The 19,350-nt window shown below is 46.9% G+C and overlaps 2 protein-coding genes across 4 annotated transcripts; one reads left to right on the top strand and one right to left on the bottom strand.

Moving 5' to 3' along the window:
- The first annotated feature begins 2,078 nt into the window (after positions 1-2,078).
- LOC136541588 (HIPL1 protein-like) lies at positions 2,079-5,839 on the top strand. The gene is made up of 6 exons (XM_066533530.1): positions 2,079-2,456; positions 2,600-2,757; positions 2,859-3,662; positions 3,756-3,972; positions 4,305-4,470; positions 4,559-5,839. Exons 1-6 carry the CDS (start codon positions 2,354-2,356, stop codon positions 5,205-5,207), a joined length of 2,097 nt encoding a protein of 698 aa, XP_066389627.1. The 5' UTR covers positions 2,079-2,353; the 3' UTR covers positions 5,208-5,839.
- A 148-nt stretch (positions 5,840-5,987) lies between these two features.
- LOC136541587 (DDT domain-containing protein DDR4-like) lies at positions 5,988-12,980 on the bottom strand. 3 transcript variants are annotated; one of them, XR_010780397.1, is made up of 13 exons: positions 12,445-12,980; positions 12,176-12,286; positions 11,581-11,667; positions 11,451-11,488; positions 11,285-11,366; positions 10,624-10,730; positions 10,376-10,553; positions 9,044-9,136; positions 8,828-8,951; positions 7,776-7,818; positions 7,494-7,691; positions 6,406-7,413; positions 5,988-6,116 (listed from the first exon to the last, which is right to left on the bottom strand). XR_010780397.1 is itself a non-coding variant. In XM_066533529.1 (12 exons), the coding sequence occupies exons 1-12, from the start codon at positions 12,919-12,921 to the stop codon at positions 6,633-6,635; spliced, it is 2,319 nt and encodes a 772-aa protein (XP_066389626.1). In that variant the 5' UTR covers positions 12,922-12,980; the 3' UTR covers positions 5,988-6,632. The 3 variants fall into 3 exon arrangements, 1 of the variants encoding a protein (XP_066389626.1); XR_010780398.1 differs by having other exon boundaries at positions 6,473-7,413; XM_066533529.1 differs by having other exon boundaries at positions 5,988-7,413.
- Positions 12,981-19,350: the final 6,370 nt, after the last annotated feature.

The following is a 19,350-nucleotide window of genomic DNA, read 5'->3' as shown; positions in this document are numbered from 1 at the left end:
ATTTTGCTATGTATGTAGACATACGATAGATCTAGATGCATAGTACGGAGTACAATGGATATATCAAAAAAATTAAAGTGACTTATAATTTGGAATGGATGGAGTAGTATAATTTTAGTCAACCTTGAGTTAGAATTGCATTATTTTTTGTTCGGAGGTAATAACTTATTTCCATGACTAACGTCGCAATTTCCTGATATTGAAATGCTGCAGTGCCAAAAAAAAAGGGGGGCTCTGGTGACATGGTTTACGTTGTGAGAAGTACAAATGTTCAGTCACAGTTGGGTTGACATTGTTGAAAAAAAAAGAGCATCCGATTGGTTGACTTATATCGTGCAAGAAGGACGATTTGAACTAAGCATATCCTGACTGTTCTTTTACTCACGTTTTATACAAACAGTTTGACTTTATCTGGTCCACGAGCAACCGAAAATATTCCTTGGTTCCCTAACTTTGTACAAGGGAGCATGGAGACAGCTTCAGCACTGCATGATTAAATTTTTGAGGTACCTTCATACGAATTGAATGAATCTAGACAAGTCAATACATATATAACATATGTTGTAAAAAAAAACATAACATGCTGAGTTACAAATTTGCTAGTATTTTACAGCCACCCGGCAAAAAGCACATGGGATGGGACAACAAGAGAGCTGACAACTGCATTCCCAATTTGCTAGATCCAGAAGTTGCTTTTTTTAGGAAGGTTTCGAAACAATGTGTAGCGGATTTTTCATGCGTGCCGCACGCCTGCGCGGCAATGGAGGATTTTTTTTTTTTAAAAAAAACTTCACCTGGATAAGGGTGCGGCTAGATGGTTGCTTCGATTAATGGAAACTGAGGGACAAAACTAAGCCACCGGCCGGTTACTAGAACTTACCTCTTATGAACTCAAATTTGTTTTCTTCTTTTGTCGAGAATGTTTGTATATGATGTGTTGGCTGAGGTGGACAGGTCCCCAGTTATTCTGATATTCAGATTTAGGTATCAAATTTGAAGTGCACATGGATCTAAGAAATGAACTGCACATCCAATTAGTTCCAAAAGGAACATTTTTAGTTTGGCAAAAACTAGTCTTAACTATAGATCCAACGCTGCAGATAGGCGTTCCTAAAAAAAAAACGCTGCAGATAGGCTTAGAAATATGACGCGGCGAAATTGGAACGGACATCACGATCAGTATCAGACATGAGAATAGCCAGTGGAACTTGAGCTCCAGCTATACCATATGCCGTCGTCAACAAGTGAAAACTCATCTGCAGACTGCATGCAACCAGCCAACCACTACTGAATGATCACAACTGGGTGCAAAAACTGTTTCCTCAATTTACACTCGCAGACAGACACAGCGTTGACTCTAAATTTGAAATCTCACACATGCTTCAGCTCAGCTCATCGCCACCATACACCAATCAGTTCTCCCAACAAACCGGCTGAATGACACATTTCCTACAGTTATCAGCCTGTTCAGGCTTCAGCATGTATATCGTCAACCCCCAACTGGTCCGTGCACTCCCTCCAATCCAACTGAGTGAGCTCTTGCTGCCCATCCTCGTTGACTACAGCATTTCCCATGTACTACTAAAATGTTTTTTTTAAACACCCTTGGGGCCCTAAATAAAAGAAGCACAGGATGCAGTGTCCAAAGTGACCACCTTTTATTCCTCTAATTAATCCAGCAATCTACAACGGCTTAAGCTATCTTTTTCTCGCAGCTGAGCTGGATCAACCACTTGTTGTGAGTTCTGGACGCCCAGTAATCCGATGGTCCAAACTCCAAATCAGGGAGTGCGGTGACCTGAAGAAACTGATAGGTAGGTTAGCACTTCATTATACTTATATATATATATATACCCCAGCATGGAACTTCCGGAAAAGACATACGTAATATTTACGGCACATTGGAGAGTTCAAATCCTTCAGGTTCACTGTTTCAGATATGAAAAATACTGAACAGATCGGGCAATCTTCAAAGAGCCGATCGATGCCCCGTTGACAATCTTTCCATCAGTTTCACCTTGTCACTTTCACAATCTATACAGGTACATTTGTCCCCTCCCATGCACGAGACTCTCTGAGTTTGTTTAATCACATGATTGAGCTTTGAGCATATACCAATGCCATCCCAGACGGTATTATATATACACGTAGTTGTCGCCATCCAGCATGCGTACTTCAATTTTTTTATCTTACTCAAACAGCCACTTGGTTGGTTGTCTTGTTGATCCCAATCCTTGGTCAACGCCTTACCTGCTTGTCTCCTTTCCATAAAGGGCAAGTTGTAGCACAACATTTTCTGCCTCTGAACAATTTCACACCTCCTCTTTCTCTTCCTACTACTCTCGGAGGTGCCATGAGAGCGTCGACGTTGACCGGGGCAATGCTCATCGCCGCCGCCGTGCTGCTCCTCGTCGCCGTCCAGAATGGCCATTGCGCGCAACTGTGCATGGACTCAAGTATGCACTTCTTGGAATTTATTCACATTTGTCGTCAGTCTCTCCTAATTGCTGTGTTCATCTGTGGTTGTAAGCTGCAACTGATGTGTGTGTGTGTGTGTGTGTGTGTGTGTGTGTGTGTGTGTGATCATGGTGATGAGCAGCGTTCCCGAGGACGATCAACGAGTCCCTCTCCTTCTGCGGCTACAACGGCACCTCCTGCTGCAACGCCACGGACGCCGCCGCCGTCCAGAAGCAGTTCGCGGCCATGAACATCTCCGGCACGCCGTGCGGCGACATCGTCAAGAACATCCTCTGCGCGGTACGCTTGGTTGGCTGTGTTTCCATGGTTTCTTTTTGGGGGGGTGCTCTGCCGCCTGCCGCTGATCGGTCCTCGCCGCCGTCCCTGCGCTGCGCACGCAGAGATGCAACCCGTACGCCGGCGAGCTGTACACCGTGACGACGACCCCGCGGACGGTGCCGCTGCTGTGCACCACCACCGGCGTGTCGAGCCGCCTGAGCAGCACCAAGCCCGCGGCGGCGGCCGCGGCGACGGACTACTGCACGGAGGTGTGGGACACCTGCAAGGACGTGCCCATCCCGGGGTCGCCGTTCCAGGCGCCCAAGGGCACGGCGCCGGCGCCGGCGCCGCGGCTGACCGACCTGTGGCAGTCCTCCAGCGAGTTCTGCGGCTCGCTGGGCGGCACCGGCGGCAAGTCGCCGTCGTCGCCGTGCCTCGACGGCGGGGGCGCGGCGTTCAACTCCACCCGCCCGGCGCTGCCGCTGAACGGCATGTGCCTGGAGCGCGTCGGCAACGGGTCGTACCTCGACATGGCGGCGCACCCGGACGGGTCCGGCCGCGTGTTCCTGAGCAACCAGGCCGGGAAGGTGTTCCTGGCCACCGTGCCGCCGCAGGGCTCCGGGAAGACGCTGCAGCTGGACGCGGCGAACCCGTTCCTCGACATCACCGACGAGGTGCACCTGGACAACGAGTTCGGGCTCATGGGCATCGCCTTCCACCCGGACTTCGCCGCCAACGGCCGCTTCTTCGTCTCCTACAACTGCGACAAGACGCAGTCGGCCACGTGCGCCGGCCGCTGCGCCTGCAACTCCGACGTCGGATGCGACCCGTCCAAGCTCGGCGCCGACAACGGCAAGCAGCCGTGCCAGTACCAGAGCGTCGTCGCCGAGTACAGCGCCAACTCCACCTCCGGCACGCCGGCGACGGTACATATCTATCCTCGGTCCACCGTCTCTTAGTTCGCTAAACCGTCGCCGCTGTTTAATCTGCTGGCGATGTGATGTGACTCGATCACTCAGGCGACCTCGGCGAACCCGGCGGAGGTGAGGAGGATCTTGACGCTGGGGCTGCCGTTCACGACGCACCACGGCGGGCAGATCCTCTTCAGCCCGGCCGACGGCTACATGTACTTCGCCATGGGCGACGGCGGCAGCGTCGGCGACCCCTGGAACTTCGCGCAGAACAAGAAGACGCTGCTCGGCAAGATACTCCGGATCGACGTCAACACCATGCCAAGTAAACCCACTCGATTTACTACTAGTTTATTACTACCGCATCAAGAATTTGGTTGGCAGTAACAAATCACAATAGACTGAACAAGTAGTAAAGACATCAAATGGTCCAAAAGAGTGATGCAGTACTTTGAATGTAAAAAATCAAGTTTGGCAGTAGCAAATAAAGATTTAGGCCAAGGACTGACCAATCCTAAGTAGCTCATGCATAAGTCCCGAAGAATCTATACGAAATAAACTATCCATCAATATCATAATCAGAGCATTGTCCAATGCCGTGATGGCTCTGAATCTGAGTTGATCCTGACAAGAGAGGCGTTCTATCTCTATCTGCAGGTGGCAACACCACGGCTGGGTGGGGAAACTACGGCATCCCCAAGGACAACCCCGCCTCCACTGATCCTAGCTTCGCGCCGGAGGTGTTCGCTCTCGGCTTCAAGAACCCCTGGCGGTGCAGCTTCGACTCCGGCAAGCCGTCCTACATGTACTGCGCCGATGTCGGCCAGGGTAACAAGAAGATTTCCGCTCATTTGCATTGACTGAACACACAATTCACCATCTGATCTGATGGCGGCCATCTGTGTGGATTTGCAGGCGGCGTACGAGGAGGTGGACCTGGTGATGAAGGGCGGCAACTACGGGTGGCGCGTGTTCGAGGGCCCTCTGCCGTTCAATCCGCCGTCCACACCCGGCGGCAACACCTCCGCCGACTCCATCAACGCCATCGCCCCCGTGATGGGCTACGCCCACAGCTCCGTCAACAAGAACGTCGGCTCCGCTTCCATCACCGGCGGCTACGTCTACCGCTCCATGACGGACCCCTGCCTCAACGGCAGGTACCTGTACGCCGACCTGTACGCCAAGTCGATGTGGGCCGGGGTCGAGTCGCCGGAGGGCAGCGGCGTGTACAACGTGTCGGCGCTGACGTTTGGCTGCTCCAAGACCTCGCCCATCCCGTGCGACTTCGCCGCGGGCAGCTCGCTGCCGTCGCTGGGCTACATCTTCTCCTTCGGCGAGGACAACGCCAGGGACGTCTACCTGCTCACCAGCAAGGGCGTGTACCGGGTGGTCGACCCCGCCGAGTGCAACTACGCGTGCCCCGTCAAGAGCTCGGCCCCGGGCGCGGCCACGCCGCCGCCCGGCGCTGCCCCGAGCTCCGCGTTCAGGGCGCGCGCGCCGGCGTTCGCGACGACGCTGCTGACGGGACTGCTGTTCGGCTTCCTGAGTTTCAGATTTTGACTGAGGACTGTGCTCTGTTTTGGCGTTGAGAGTGATTTGTTAATTTTCAGATGGCCGTGCTGATATATGTATGTATCATAACTAAATGTGCAGCAAATAGCATTTGATTTTGTTTTGGTAATTCTTTGCCAATCTTTGTTTCAACTCAAGCAGCAAAAACATTGATTAACAGTTGGAGTAAATTCCACAAAACTACAACTATTTGAGCAGAAAACTACGACACAAACCTACAAAAGCTACAACCATTTTAATACCAATTGTAAAAATGTTACTAATTTCTCTACTTTTATTTTACAGGAACACTACACTTCCTCATCAAGCATCTATCATGAGGCTTCTTTGTCAGTAATGAATAGCAATATGAATCATATCAGGGAACAAATTCTTAAACACCAAAACCAAAATATCGTAGGACCTCAACGGATTCCATACAGTTCCTGAAAAAATCATATGCAAATTTCCCATTCCGTGACTAAGAACTTCAGTATTCTGTTCCCCCGTACTTGATAAAATGAGACCTTTCCTTAGCCACGCATCTCTATATTGATCTCTTAACATGTACACAAATATGAAGATTAGTGAAACAAGTAGTAAATAGTATTGTGTAATGTACAGAAAATCTTCCAACAAATATGAAGCCCAATTCACCAAACATTTCACATAAATTTGCCATACTTAATGGAACACCTAGATTATGTATCTTGCATAAATTTTGTGACTAACCAATATGCAAAGAGGACAACTCTGGATTTTTATAAACCATACAGCAAATTAGCAATCTCCAGGCCAGCCACTCAGTGTAATGGATATGTCCATATGCTACAACATCAGCTGAATACATGCAGTATCTTCTCCATCTAGGGTGAATGAGAAGCAATGCCGGTGCATTTAAGGACAGCTCAACGTCAGCTACACAGGTGTGACAGAAAAATCAGACTGTCAGATATATAGATACAGAACTAATCCTGCTCGGACTTAAAAGCTACAATCTACAAGTGGAAAAGGCCGCGAATGCCGACGGACTGCACTCAGTGTACAGGCTTCCCTCCATGTTCTCATTGACATCACCATGCCTAAAACTAAATAAATAGAGGCAATAAACTTATATCCTACAGACGGGCCGCAATGCAGCACCAGTCTGGCCGCAATGCATCGATTGCGACCTTCATGTAGTATACATAATCAAAAGCAAAACTACCTCCTCATGTCCTCCAAGTATAAAATAGCACCGAAGAAGCTCAAAGTCGCTTCGAGTGGAACCTCACCTCTCCTTTTACTGCAAATCAATGAAGCAGCCATCAGCTCAAACCACCAAAATACAGTTGCATCATTCATCACAGGCCATTCAGGCCCATCAATCTGTCCTTGCTTGGGAGTCAGAATACTGACTAACAGCATTCAAATGTATCAAAAAAACTTTATTCCCTAAATGTTGTCCATGTCATCTTTCACTGTCAAGCTTGGGCCATCATCAAAGCCACCTCCAGGTGCAAGCTCGTTTAGATCTAGGAATGTTCTTCCTACACTTTTACTTTCTCTGCTGGGAGCATCCATCTTCTCTACAGGCTGCTGTTGTGGCTGCTCCTTCTGCTCCTCCTCTGGTTCTACTTTATTTTCTGCCACGGCGTGGTCCTCCTCCATTTTATCATTCACATTATTATTACCATTTTCTTCATCAGGACTATCATCCTCTTCTTCCTCTTGCTCTTGACTCGATGTCGAGACCTCCATATCATTCTCGGCATCGGAGCCAGCATCAGGATCTGATGCATCAGATTTCCTTGCCTTTCCAGACTCCGTATCCGAGTCCGAAAAATCATATTGGCGATAGTTAATACGAGGACGAGAAGACCGCTTACTGCGTCTGAGACCTGTTTGGATTTCATCAACAGATCTCAGCTTGGTACCTCGCCGGCCACGAGTTTCCAATTTTTTATGCCGTTGCGGTTGTGGCTCCTCTAAATCTTCACTGCTACTCAATGAATATTCCTCTTCTTCATCATCTTCAGCATCTTCTTCCAACCGGAACTCTTCATCCTCTTCAGAAGCACTTGATGCCTTATGCTGTTTGCGACTTCTCAGGTATTCCTCATCATACACTGCCTCTCCCATGATATCATCGTCACTGTCGAAGTTAGGATCAATATCTGAGACCTCCTCAACAAAGTCTTGTGTGTATCTCTGAGATCTTTTCCTCCGCCGGTTGCTGTGACACAAAACACAAATGCTCATGAGCCGCCCGCTAACATGAGTATGGTAATGATAAAAACCACACGCTAACAGTACCTGCGATCAAGTGCCTCATTTTCTTGTTCACCATCGCTGTCTTGGTAGTCATCTGACTTTGAAGAATTCCCATCATATGAGTCGTTGGTTGTTGCTGAGGGACCATTTAACTTCCCATTGCTTGGTGCTTCCGATCTTGGAGGAAGCACCCTTCTATTGGCAGTAGGAGCAACAGGCTCAGCCGAGTTCTCTCTTTTCCTATACAAGAATGGTAAAGGGATGATTACACTATAGTATATTCCTTATGAATAAGAATTATAAAGAAAGGAATCACTTGCATACTTTGTAATTTTGATGGCTTCATTTATTGAGCGATCATAGTCATCTGCATTGTAAACAAATTCAAACCTTGTAATTATAATAGATGACGAAATTAACCAACAACAACAACAACAAAGCCTTCCCAAACAAGTTGGGGTAGGCTAAGATGACGAAATTAACCAAACATTCAAAATGTAAAACTGAAGGCATATTCCAATCATCACAAACTGAAGTGTATGCTGACACAATAGATTTCAGATACCACTGGAAAAGGGTTCAGAACCAGGAAATTTTAGGATCATTCCACCATACCAAGGTTTGTATTAACTTTCCAATTAGTTACAGCAAAAAGTTATTAAGTTCACATTACGAGTATTGCTACACGTAGCTATAAAGGTTTGTATTTATACTCTTTTTCTTAACGCAATGATCTAATGATTGAAATTGAGGATCATGATCTAATGGTTGAAATCACTTGGATAGAACGATCATAACTTTGTTGGATGTGGTTTAAATACATGTTAGTAGTTGAGTCGTATGAAAAGCATTCTCCTTTATTATAAAGATAATTTTGCATTTGACCATAACTAGAATTCAGTTGGATGTTGGGCCAACATAGATTCACTTCTAAATTTGTACTACACAGAAGACCTAACTTTAAATTGCAGCCTTCTGATTAGAGAAGCACAACCTTTGTTATACTACTAAGAACTGCAAAGGTTACATTACAATTCAGACATCAATCTGCTGTAAGGACCAAGAACTCATACTACTAACAAGTAACTATGCTTAGGTTGCTGATAAGGGCACTGATATAACAATGGATTATTAATTAAGAAATAGAGGTTGAACGATGATAAGAACTTAGGTGCCATTGTGTTCAAATCAAGGAAGAAAAATATCAGTGCCATCACCAAGATGCTAAATTTAAAAAATGCCATCCATTGTGAGGCTGCAAATAAGGCCTATAGTCACATGCCAGCGAAGCATTTATGATATTTTCCACGAGATAGCCCATGACAATACTGAGCAATTTGCCCCCCTAAAATGCTTAGTTCAGTATTTAAGCTTACCAAATGTATAAGTCACGGGCTTTCTATCACGGAGAGAGCGGCCGGTGGTAAGTCCATCTGACGTCAAGTAGCTATCAAGAAGGAGAGCTTCTCTCTGTTGCTTTTTGAGCAACCTCTCTTTCTTCTGCATGAATCAGAAACAGTTGATTAGCAAGCTCAAAACAAACAATCCTCTGCCAAAACAAATCTATCAGGCTGCGTGTTAGAGCTACACACTTTATGGATCTTTTCTATCTCTGGAAGATATTCAATCTTCAACTTCTTTCCAAGTGAGACCTCTGTCCTGTTCCGACTTGAAAAGAGCTTTTCCTACACAGCGAAGGAAATGAAAGTAGCTGTCAAAAAAGTAATAATTGATGAATGAAACAACTGACATCGAAGCAAAGGTAGCATCTGACTAATATTTCATACCAGCATTTTCTACCAAGCACGCTATATTCAGTAGCCAACCTATGGTTAGTTGATTGAAACTTATAACTAGAAGTTGATGCATTATTGACACATTATTTAGATTTGGATGGATGGGTTGCAGGACATGATTATAACTTGGCTGGCATGGACATAGTCTTCAAAACAAGTGTGCCGTGTAGACTATGAAACACTTGATGGCACCATAGGACATGATCCAAATAAGTTCTTAAGGTAGCAGTTTTACAAGACAGTCAAGCATTCACCCTGTCCATGTGTCACAACCAGAAAGTTTTCCCTTTTTTATCTTGGATATAAATCGTGGTTGGAACATATGTAATTCATCTTGTGTTAAAGAAAATGCTGCATGTTAGTAATATATATGTATAGATATTTTAAATTTTTTTTTTTTAAGTATACTGGGGATATCAACCAAAATGCTAAAGTAGCCATCGATAAGATCTAAGCACGCTGGAAAAAAATTCTCTGGTTCAATACAAGTAGAACAAAGAAAACTCCAGCAAAATAAATACTAGCATATTTTAGTCAATTATTGTATTTTCCTCTGAATCGCTTTAGTAGTGTTTGTGCAGACTAACTCTGAAATATGAATTTTGGCTAACACAACAAAGGACTACCTCCACTATTGTTCCCCTATTTTGGTCATCTCCAAGATTTCCACAGCAATATTGTTTTGAGCAGAAAAACACAATAAAGTGGTAGTCCCTCCGTTGCAAATTGTAAGACGTTTTGGCTTTTTCAGATACATTGCTTTTACTATGTATCTAGACATATTGTATATCTAAGTGCATAGCAAAAGCTATTTATGTAGAAAAGTCAAAACGTCTTACAATTTGGAATGGAGGGAGTACAAACAAACTACAGGAAAAACTATATATCAGGATACCTGTGTAAACTTTCAATGATACTTATTATTTTGGTAATGAAAGAAAAAAAATCATAATATCATCATATCCAGCATAAATCAATACTTCACTAGCACACAAAAAATCAAGACAAACTGCAACCTTTTATCACAAGCTCTTCTGTGGGTAAGAAACACAATGTGAGGGAAAAACAAGTAGCACTAAATAATTCACTCTATGGGAGCAGATATGAGGAACTCAAGTCAAAACTTACTGCAACATCATCAAACTCATCAAAGGTGGACGCAACAGTTTCCCACTGGTAGGACACAACTGAAATAGCTGAAGATCCTCCTTTTCCCCTGGACCTCTTTCCTGGCTCCTTCTTGACCTGTTGTACTCGTCTAATTTCACGATATAATCTATGCCCGAGAATCTCATCATCTTCATACCTGTTTGCATGGCCTTGCATGAAACCAAAATAATGGAAATTCTTTACATTCAAGATAAATAAAGTAGTACCAGTATGAGATTCCAAGGGAATCCCCTCCAATCCGTTCTTTACGAAAAGTAGAAAGGTCATGTCCATGCTTAAGGGAACTGTCAATGAAGTTCCGAATATCCTCTTGCTGCAAAATCCATTCATTATAAGTTATGTTGCTAAAATCAACTTGCAGCTAATGTCAAATACAAATTTGCAACCTATGTCCATACACATACCAATCAGCTAATGTCAAACGCACTTAATACACATGCTGCAAAATTTATGCTTTATAGAAACGTTTTCTCTAGCAATATCTTCACTTCAAACACAAGTTCATAACACAGGCATAGACAGCAATAGCCAGCAAGTATTGTTGAAATTTCAATAAAGGAAGCATGGAGAAATTTATCTTGGATAGTGAATTTTTCAAATCTGTAGGATAAACCGTTAAATAATTCGAAAACATGCAAGCATGTGGATATTGATCATGTTGATATTTAACCATTATATATATGGAAATAAGGTTTCCGAAAAACTGAATCAGCGACACTGGGAGGCTGAGATTCAATTGAAATTGATATACACAATTATGATTGTACTACAAGAAATGAGGCAAGAGTATACAGATGGAAAGGCTGAAGTATCCATTTTGTCAAACTTCTTTTGGTTCACAGTTAATGAAAATAAAATAGCACTTACCTCAACGCGGATATCACATATCGCTTTCAAGATCACTAAACGAATAGCTGGTTCTAGTGTTTTGTACGTTTCAATTTCAGTTCTGCAAGATGAAATGATTGGAAAATTTGTCAATGTGAAGTTGCAGTACAAGGTTTACTCAAGAATGTCTGTGTGCGGGACTAACCCATGAGATGCAATTATTGGCAGATCACCTTCTGCAACCTGCAGTTTAGTTCCTTATTAGGTCCAACTGAATGGAGTACTGTTACTCGCATCTATCTAAAACTGTTTGCAACATGAGATATATCACATACCCAATGCCACCAATCCTTCAGCTTTCTGCATAGGACGGTCACCCAGGTTCCACGTCCCATAGCCATGCGAGTTACAGGAGGAATTGACTGCAGATATGATCAATAAGCATGAGAATCAAGGACAATGTTTGCATGGCAAAAATGTACTGGATAAAACTGTCTAAGGGGCTATAAGCAGGCAGCTAGTATGTGTGATCAGTTACAAAAATGTAACTTTGGGTCATGAACCTATCGAGCAAGTGCAAAAATCACCAAATAAGAATAATGGTGGTGCACAATGCCATAATTGCATGTGCGCATTAAATTAAAGTAAGCATAAAAATCAATGGCAATCTTCTATAAACTGAAGGCAGCATCCCATTCCAAACTCGGTAACACAATACACGCAAGCCTAGAAAATGGACAAATTTGGTCATTGCAGAAAAAAACTTAACACATTTTAGTATCTGGTTATGAAGCAATTAACAGCATGCAGCAAAAAAAAAAAGGTAGACTACAGGAAGAGCATGCACACATACACCTCACCCACACACTGACACACAGGGAGAAAGAGGACGGGGAAAACAAGCTCAAGCTGAACAACCAAGGAGCCCACCTTTAGCAGCGGCATATGCACATCGTCTAGAATCTCGTTGGGAGTGATAAGCGCCGCCTCGAGTTCCTCCGCCGTGAACTCCGCAGTGATGTTCAGCAGAGGCCGGAACACCTGCGCCCACCAAAAACAGTGCAACGGCGGCATCAAACCCAAACCCTAGTTGCCATGTCCTCACCGCGGCACACAAGCCTAAACCCCCCAGAGCTCCAGGGGGCGGCGACCGTCGAGCGCCGGAGCACGAGAGTGTGAAGGGGGCCGAGAGCGCGCACATGGAGGAAGCTGAGGACGGAGCCGAGCTCCCACATGCAGCGGAGCTGCCAGCGGGGCAGCTCCGCGGGCGCCTCGGGCTCCGACACGAGCGGCGTGACCACGCGGCATTGCGGCGTCTCGTCCGCGCCGCCGGCCGCCGCCGCGGCGCGGCGGCGCGGGCGCTCGGGCGGCGGCGGCGGGGGCGCGGGTTTGGGCTTGTTGTTGCACGCGCGCGGGAGGCGCGTCTTCCGCGGGGTCGGCTGCTCCTCCTCCGCCTCCGCCGCCGGCGCCGCCCGCTTCGCCGCCTTTCCCGGCGCCTCCTCTTCCTCTTCCTCCTCCTCCTCCCGCTTCTCCGGGGAAGCGGGAGAGGCGGCTCCGCTTCCGCCGTCGGCGTCGGGCATGGGGCGATCTGATCGGAGATCTGCGTCGGGGCTAGGGTTAGGGTTTGGGTGGGACGGAGAAGCGGGGGGCTGCGGGGAGGCGGAGGTGGAGGCCATGGGAGGGAGCGGAGGAGGTGAGGAGAAGGGTAAAAATGGGATTCCGCGTGGTAGAGGTGAGAGGGGAGGGGCAGGATGGGAAAGGCGACCTGGGGCCGGGGGACGGGCGTGGCATCAAGCCGTCAACGTGAAGCATTGGAGTCCGGCTGGGACTCGTGGCCGGCGCGTCCGTCTCCGTCCCGGGGGTTGGTTGGGTTGAGAAAACGGGAAATTTGTCTTCTAGTTGGGTTTCGCTACTTTAACATTTTATAAATAGGATTTACTGCTTTATCATAATGAAATGTGGACATACGCTAGAATACCATTTAGTATTGCTGTAGATTTTATTCCAAAGCTACCCTTGCCTTTCTCTTGCTATGCTGCTGGACGCCCGCCGCAACCATGCCTGCCGTTTGGTGGTGCAGCAAGCTCCCTCCTTTCCTTCTTCGTCCGAGCCGAGTAGCCCATCGCCCTGCGACCACAGAACGCCGTCTCTCTTACTAACCCCGTCGCGGAGCACCTCTGCCGCACGACGCCACCAGCTTGCATGCGACCAGGTCGCGTGCGCGCGTGGCCAGGAGCCTCAGTCCACCTCCAACGGAGCCGAGATCACCCACGAGTCCGCCTCCGCCCCTGGGCGCTTCCCTGCCACTTCACCGCTGCCGATGACCTTCATGCCGAGCACTCCTCTGCTCCAATTGAAGAAAGACCGTCAGACTAGACTGCAGTCACGGACTGGTTCGGCGGCGACTGCTGCTCGTGCAGGGCCAACGGAGGCGTGTCTGGAGGCGGGTATCGGCGTCGGCGGTGCGTCTGGAGGCAAGGGCCAGCAACAGTGGCACATCTGGAGGAGGGTCGCCGGGCCGCCGCCGCTCCGAGCACCTGGCCGTCGCGCCACCGAGTAGGTCGTCGGGCCGCCGACGCTCCGATGCGCCTGGCCGCCGCGCTTCTGAGCGGGGCACTGGGTCGAACACGTGTAGCTCCGACAGGGCGCATGGGCTCGGGGCTCCTGGTCATGGCTGTTCCTCGTATCTATGGTCGTCGTGGAGGCGCCGGAGCTCGACTTGGGCCAGAATGCCGTGGACTTGAGCCTTCTCGTGAAGGAGCCCGTCTTCAAGCTGGCACTCCATGGAGGACAGAGGCGTCGAGCTCTACAACCAACCGGTTCTTGGTCCTCCTCCTTAGTTTGCTCGGAAGCATAGCAAGCCGGCGCAACATGTCGGATGGCGAGAAGCAGTAGCTCACGACGACGGCGCATGAAGTGTTGTGGAGCATGTCGTCGAGGGTGATGGCTAACATGTGGCTGAAGCTGATGCGCAACCTGGACGTGAAGATCCCCCAGAAGTAGTGGCTTCAGAAATCTTGTTCCTACATGCTACAACTCGTGGTTGTAAAATATTTCATTCCTGCACTGGGATTGTCTAGTGGCTAAGGCATGAGGTACATATATCCTGCATTCTATTTCTATTTTGCTTGAGAAAATTGTACGATACGTGCTTCGTATTGTTGCCATGGGGGCGAGCGTGGTCGACAGCGTGGGGTAGAGACGACGTGGGAGCAGGGGGAGTCGTGACACCGGCGACATGGGGGCAGGCGTCGGAGAGCTCAGGTGTGGGCCGTGGGCGTCGATGGCATACGGGCGGCGCTGGCGAGGAGCTTGTTGCGCCACCGAACAGGAACCATGGCTGCGGCCTCGCGTGCAAACATAGCGAGAGGAAGACAGGGGTAATTTTGGAATATAAACTGGACAACAGCACTGAATGGCATTCTGGCGTGATGTCCGTGTTTTATAATGGCAAAATAGCGAATCTCATTTACACGATGGTAAAGTAGCGAAACCCATTTACGAGGATGGCAAAATTCCCATTTTCTCCGTTGGGTTGGGTACTCGGGTGTCACGAGCGTTTTTTGGTCGACCGATGGATGGACCAGATTTGCATGCAGCAGTTGATTTTGAATTTTTGAATTTGAAAGGACTGCTGCATGTTGTTTAGCACGGATGCAATGCGGCTTTGTTAGCAAATTTGTAGATGTAGTATATATACTTTTAAAAGTGTGAGTGCTTGCAATAGTTGAGTCTGAATCATCCCTGCATTGTGCAGTAAGGATGCAAAACGGGTTTTCTGAGTGATTCCATAACGGTAATGCTTCTGTAGGGCGTTTGGACGGACCGGACCGCTCCGCCTCCCGCACTTCGCCTTATCCAGCGCCGCTCGTTAGTCCGCTTCTTAAAAAAAGATAGCATTGCTCCCTTCTCCAACGCAAGGCTCCTCGCGTGGCCTTCTCCACCGCAGCGTTGCCGCATCTGCTCCCATCCCGCGTTGCTCGCGCTCCTCGCCCCACTCCGCGCCGCACGGCGTGGCTGCCTGCCCCACTCTGCCGCGTCCTGGCCCACTCCGACGCACCACCAACGCCATCCCCCACGCCGCCCCCATCCCCACCTCCATCCCCTGCCGCGCCATCCCGTGCTCCGTCCCCTGCTGTGCCCAGGCCAAGCGCCCAAGAGAGGGGGTCGTCACTGGCCAGGCCTAGGGCAGGTGCAGGTGCAGCTGGCCACGGCCAGGTCGCGCCACCATCCTCACTCGCCGGCTTGCCGAAATCGGTCGTTCCTCCGCTCTGTGTTGCGTCGTACGAAAGAAGGGGTGAAAACCGCATGTTGCAAAGAGTATATGTTTCAAGTGTTTCAAATTTTTCTGAGTTATGTTGCAAGTGTTGTATGTCAATGTTACAAAAGTAGATCGGTAAGTTGCACATGTTGTAATAGCTATACACGTATGTTTAAATTGTATGTCATAAATATTTCATCTGTTCCAAACATATGTTGCAAGTGTTTTTATATAGATGTTGTAAAGTAGACATAGATGTTGCATATACATGCATCTTGCAAACATATGTTTCAAGTGTTTTCAGGTGTTTCATACGTATGTTTGCAAGTGTTTTATCTGAATGTTACATATGTTTGCAATGGTTTTAAAAAAATTAGGCATTTTTGCAAGTGTTTTAGGCGCTTGTTTTAAGTGTTTCATCTGTCTTCTTTTGTATGTTTGCATCTGGATATTTCAAAAGTAGATCGGATGTTGCACATGGGATGCGCGTGGGAAGCGGCCGATGGTGCAGACGATGTTCGAGCCGGCATGGGCAACGTTTGTAGCAGTGTGGGGCGGTCCAGGGTGTCGCGGGCCCACTACTAGTGCGCTCGCTTGCGAGCCCGGCATGCTAGACGTTCGCTCACTCCCTATGTGGGCACAGTCCGAACGCTAGCACCCGGTTCGAACGTCTGGGCGCTAGCAAATCCGTTCCATAAATAGACCATTTTTAGTAAGACCGTAGACAAAACACCTCATGTGATGCTTGTACACGTGCACACCACTATGAATATTTATGATTAACTAACCCTTAAATCACACATCTCGTTGTTAATGGACATGTCGCCTATTATACCACTAACGAAAGAAATAGCCATATTACTAGAATATAGTACATCAAACCATGTCCACGTAGGTTTAGATGTTTAAGAGATCTAAGAATTAGAAGTTCGTTATTACTTAAAAACATTACTGAAAGCATTTAGGCTCCTAAGTGGGTTTCGGTGATTAATGACAATACGTGATTACTATGACTAACGTGTGTTTTGCAGAGGCAATTAAGTTAGGTCATAGTAATGGAGATCGATTGGGCTATCATGGTGGTCATGCCCCCTACGATGGAAATTATTTCGGTTTTCAAAGGATGGACGACAAGGTTAGGGATGGACTAGTTCTAAGTGTCGATTGGAGTTGAAGAGACACTTAGAGTAGTTTAGGACTTTATTTTTCCTTTGGCCGTACTATTAAGGGGGGTATGGACGGGTAGCTTGACCTAGGTGAGTCTAGTGAGTTAGGTGTGGTGCACATGTGCTAAACCTAGTACTAGGTAGCTCCTAAAAAGCCCTTAGATTCATTGGAGCAAACTTTATTCACATATGATCGATAGTTGGAAGTGAATGGAGGGTCAAATATTGACCGAACACTGGCTTTGGTGTGACCAGACACTGGCGAAGAGTCCGGTCAGTTCATTTGATCAAGGTGAAATCGTCTGGAAGTGACCAGACGCTGAGAGGTGAAGTGACCGGATGGTGAGTCCCAGCGTCCGGTTGACTCTAGTAAGGTTCCAGAGAGGGAAAATCACAACCGAACGTGTCTGGTCAGTGGTGACTGGACGCTGTCCAGCATCCGGTCACCACTTAAACACTGGTGTTTGAGGTGAACTGACCGGAGCATCCGGTCACCCAGTAGATGCACATAATGGTTCATTTTTCAGCTGGTGTTATAAATAATTCCTCCATTCGTGTGTGGGGGTACTTTTGCTCATTCCAACAGCTGAGAAACACCTTTGAAAGTGCTAAAAAGAGCAAGGTCCTAGTGAGGTGATTGAGATTTAAGAATCCCAAAGAGAGCCCTCATTAGTGAGATCAAGAGTAGCAAAGTATGCATCCACCCTTCTCATTAGGCTTGTCGTGGTCAAGTGAGAGTTCGTGCTTGTTACTCTTGGTGATCGCCATCACCTAGACGGCTTGGTGGTGATTAGGAGCTTGGTGATCATCAAACGAAGCTTGTGGATGACCCAACTCAAGTTGTGAGCTGTTGTGGGTGATTCACCGCGACGGAGTGTCGAAGAATCAACCCATAAAGAGCACTTGATCCTTGCGCGGATCAAGGGGGAGCTACACCCTTGCGCGGGTGCTCCAACGAGGACTAGTGGGGAGTGGCGACTCTCCGATACCTCGGCAAAACATCGCCGCATTCCTCCTTCTCGCTTTACTTGGAGCAATTCAATTCTTGTCATTTACATTCATAGAATTGCCATACTAGAGTAGGATTGGAACTTAGGTTGCTAAACTTTTATGCGGTAGATCAATAGAAATACTTTCTAGGCACAAGGGGTTAATTGGGCTAACCATATGACTTAATTATTGCAAAGAAATTTAGAATTAGCCCAATTCACCCCCCCTCTTAGGCATCTTGATCATTTTAATTGGTATCAGAGCCTCGTGCTCACATATTTAGGCTTAACCGCCTAGAGAAATATGTCTCACAGGGATGGATCTCCTCCTATCTTTGAGGGGATGATTTTTCATATTGGAAAATTCGCATGGAGGCGTACTTAGAAGCTCTAGATGTTGGAATACTTAGAGCCACCTCACAAGACTTTCCAAAACCTTGGGATGCTACACACCTACAAGGCGATGAGGTGAATTACGAGAAATGGAATGCAAATGCTCGAAACACCATCTTTAGAGGCCTTTGCAAAGATGTGTTTAACTAGGTGAGGAACCACAAAGATGCCCATGCACTATGGTCGGACGTTTATACGCTCCATGAGGGAACAAAGAGTGAGCGTGAGGAACGCTATCATCTTGTCATGAAAAAGCTTAACTCTTTTGAGATGCTTCCTAAAGAATGTGCTAATGAGATGTACTCACGTTTGAATGTTCTTGTAGAGGAAGTCAATGGGCTTGGACTCACTCAAATGCAACCATCCGATGTTGTAAGAAAGATTTTGAGTGTCCTCTCCATTGACAAATATGGGCATATTATGACCGTGCTTTATTAAGGTGATCTTTCCACCGCTACACCGATATAAATCTTGGGAAAAATCAATGCTCATGAGATGTATATGCACATCACGCCACAAAGATGGCTCATCCTCTACCAAGAAGAAAGACAAGGACTTAGCATTCAAAGCTAGCCAAGAGAAGGGCAAAGCAAAACTTGAGTATAAGAGCTCAAGTGATGATGAAGTTGATGATGCAAGTCTTGCTCTCATGGTGAGAAAAAACACCAAGATGCTAAAGAAGCTCAACAAGAGTGGCATCAAGTTCGATGGCAAGAAGAAGAAGTTCTTCACTAGCTCTAGAAGGAAGTCAATCTCTGAGATGGATTGCTACAATTGTGGAGAACTTGGTCATCTAGCACACCAATGCACCAAGCCCAAGAAAGACAAGTTCAAGAACAAGTACAAGGGCAAGAAAGATGACTCAAGTAATGAAGAAGAAGAAAAATAAGCCATACAAGAAGAGAGATGGCAAAAAGAAGGACTTCCACAAGAAGAAGAAGAGTGGAAGGGCATACATCGTCAGTGATTGGCTCACGGATATTGATTCATCTAGTGGCTCATCCGATGATGATAGTGACAACAAGAAGGTGGCCACCATTGTTATTGACTCTTCATCATCTTCACCGCCACCACCGCCATCATCCTCTATACACCTATGCCTTATGGCCAAGGGTGAATGCAAGGTGTCAAATGATGATAATAGTAGTGGTGATGAACATGCTAGTAATGATGATAGCAATAGTGATGATGATGAATATGAATCACCTTCTTATGATGATCTTGCTAGATTGTTAAAACAATACACTAAGATCATTATAAAGCCTAGAGCTAAGAATGAAAAGCTAGAAGCTAAGA

Source organism: Miscanthus floridulus, chromosome 3, assembly GCF_019320115.1.
Source record: "Miscanthus floridulus cultivar M001 chromosome 3, ASM1932011v1, whole genome shotgun sequence".
NCBI classification, from domain to species: Eukaryota; Viridiplantae; Streptophyta; class Magnoliopsida; order Poales; family Poaceae; genus Miscanthus; species Miscanthus floridulus.
Note: the sequence above shows the minus strand (reverse complement) of the source record. Positions and strands in the feature narration are given on the sequence as shown.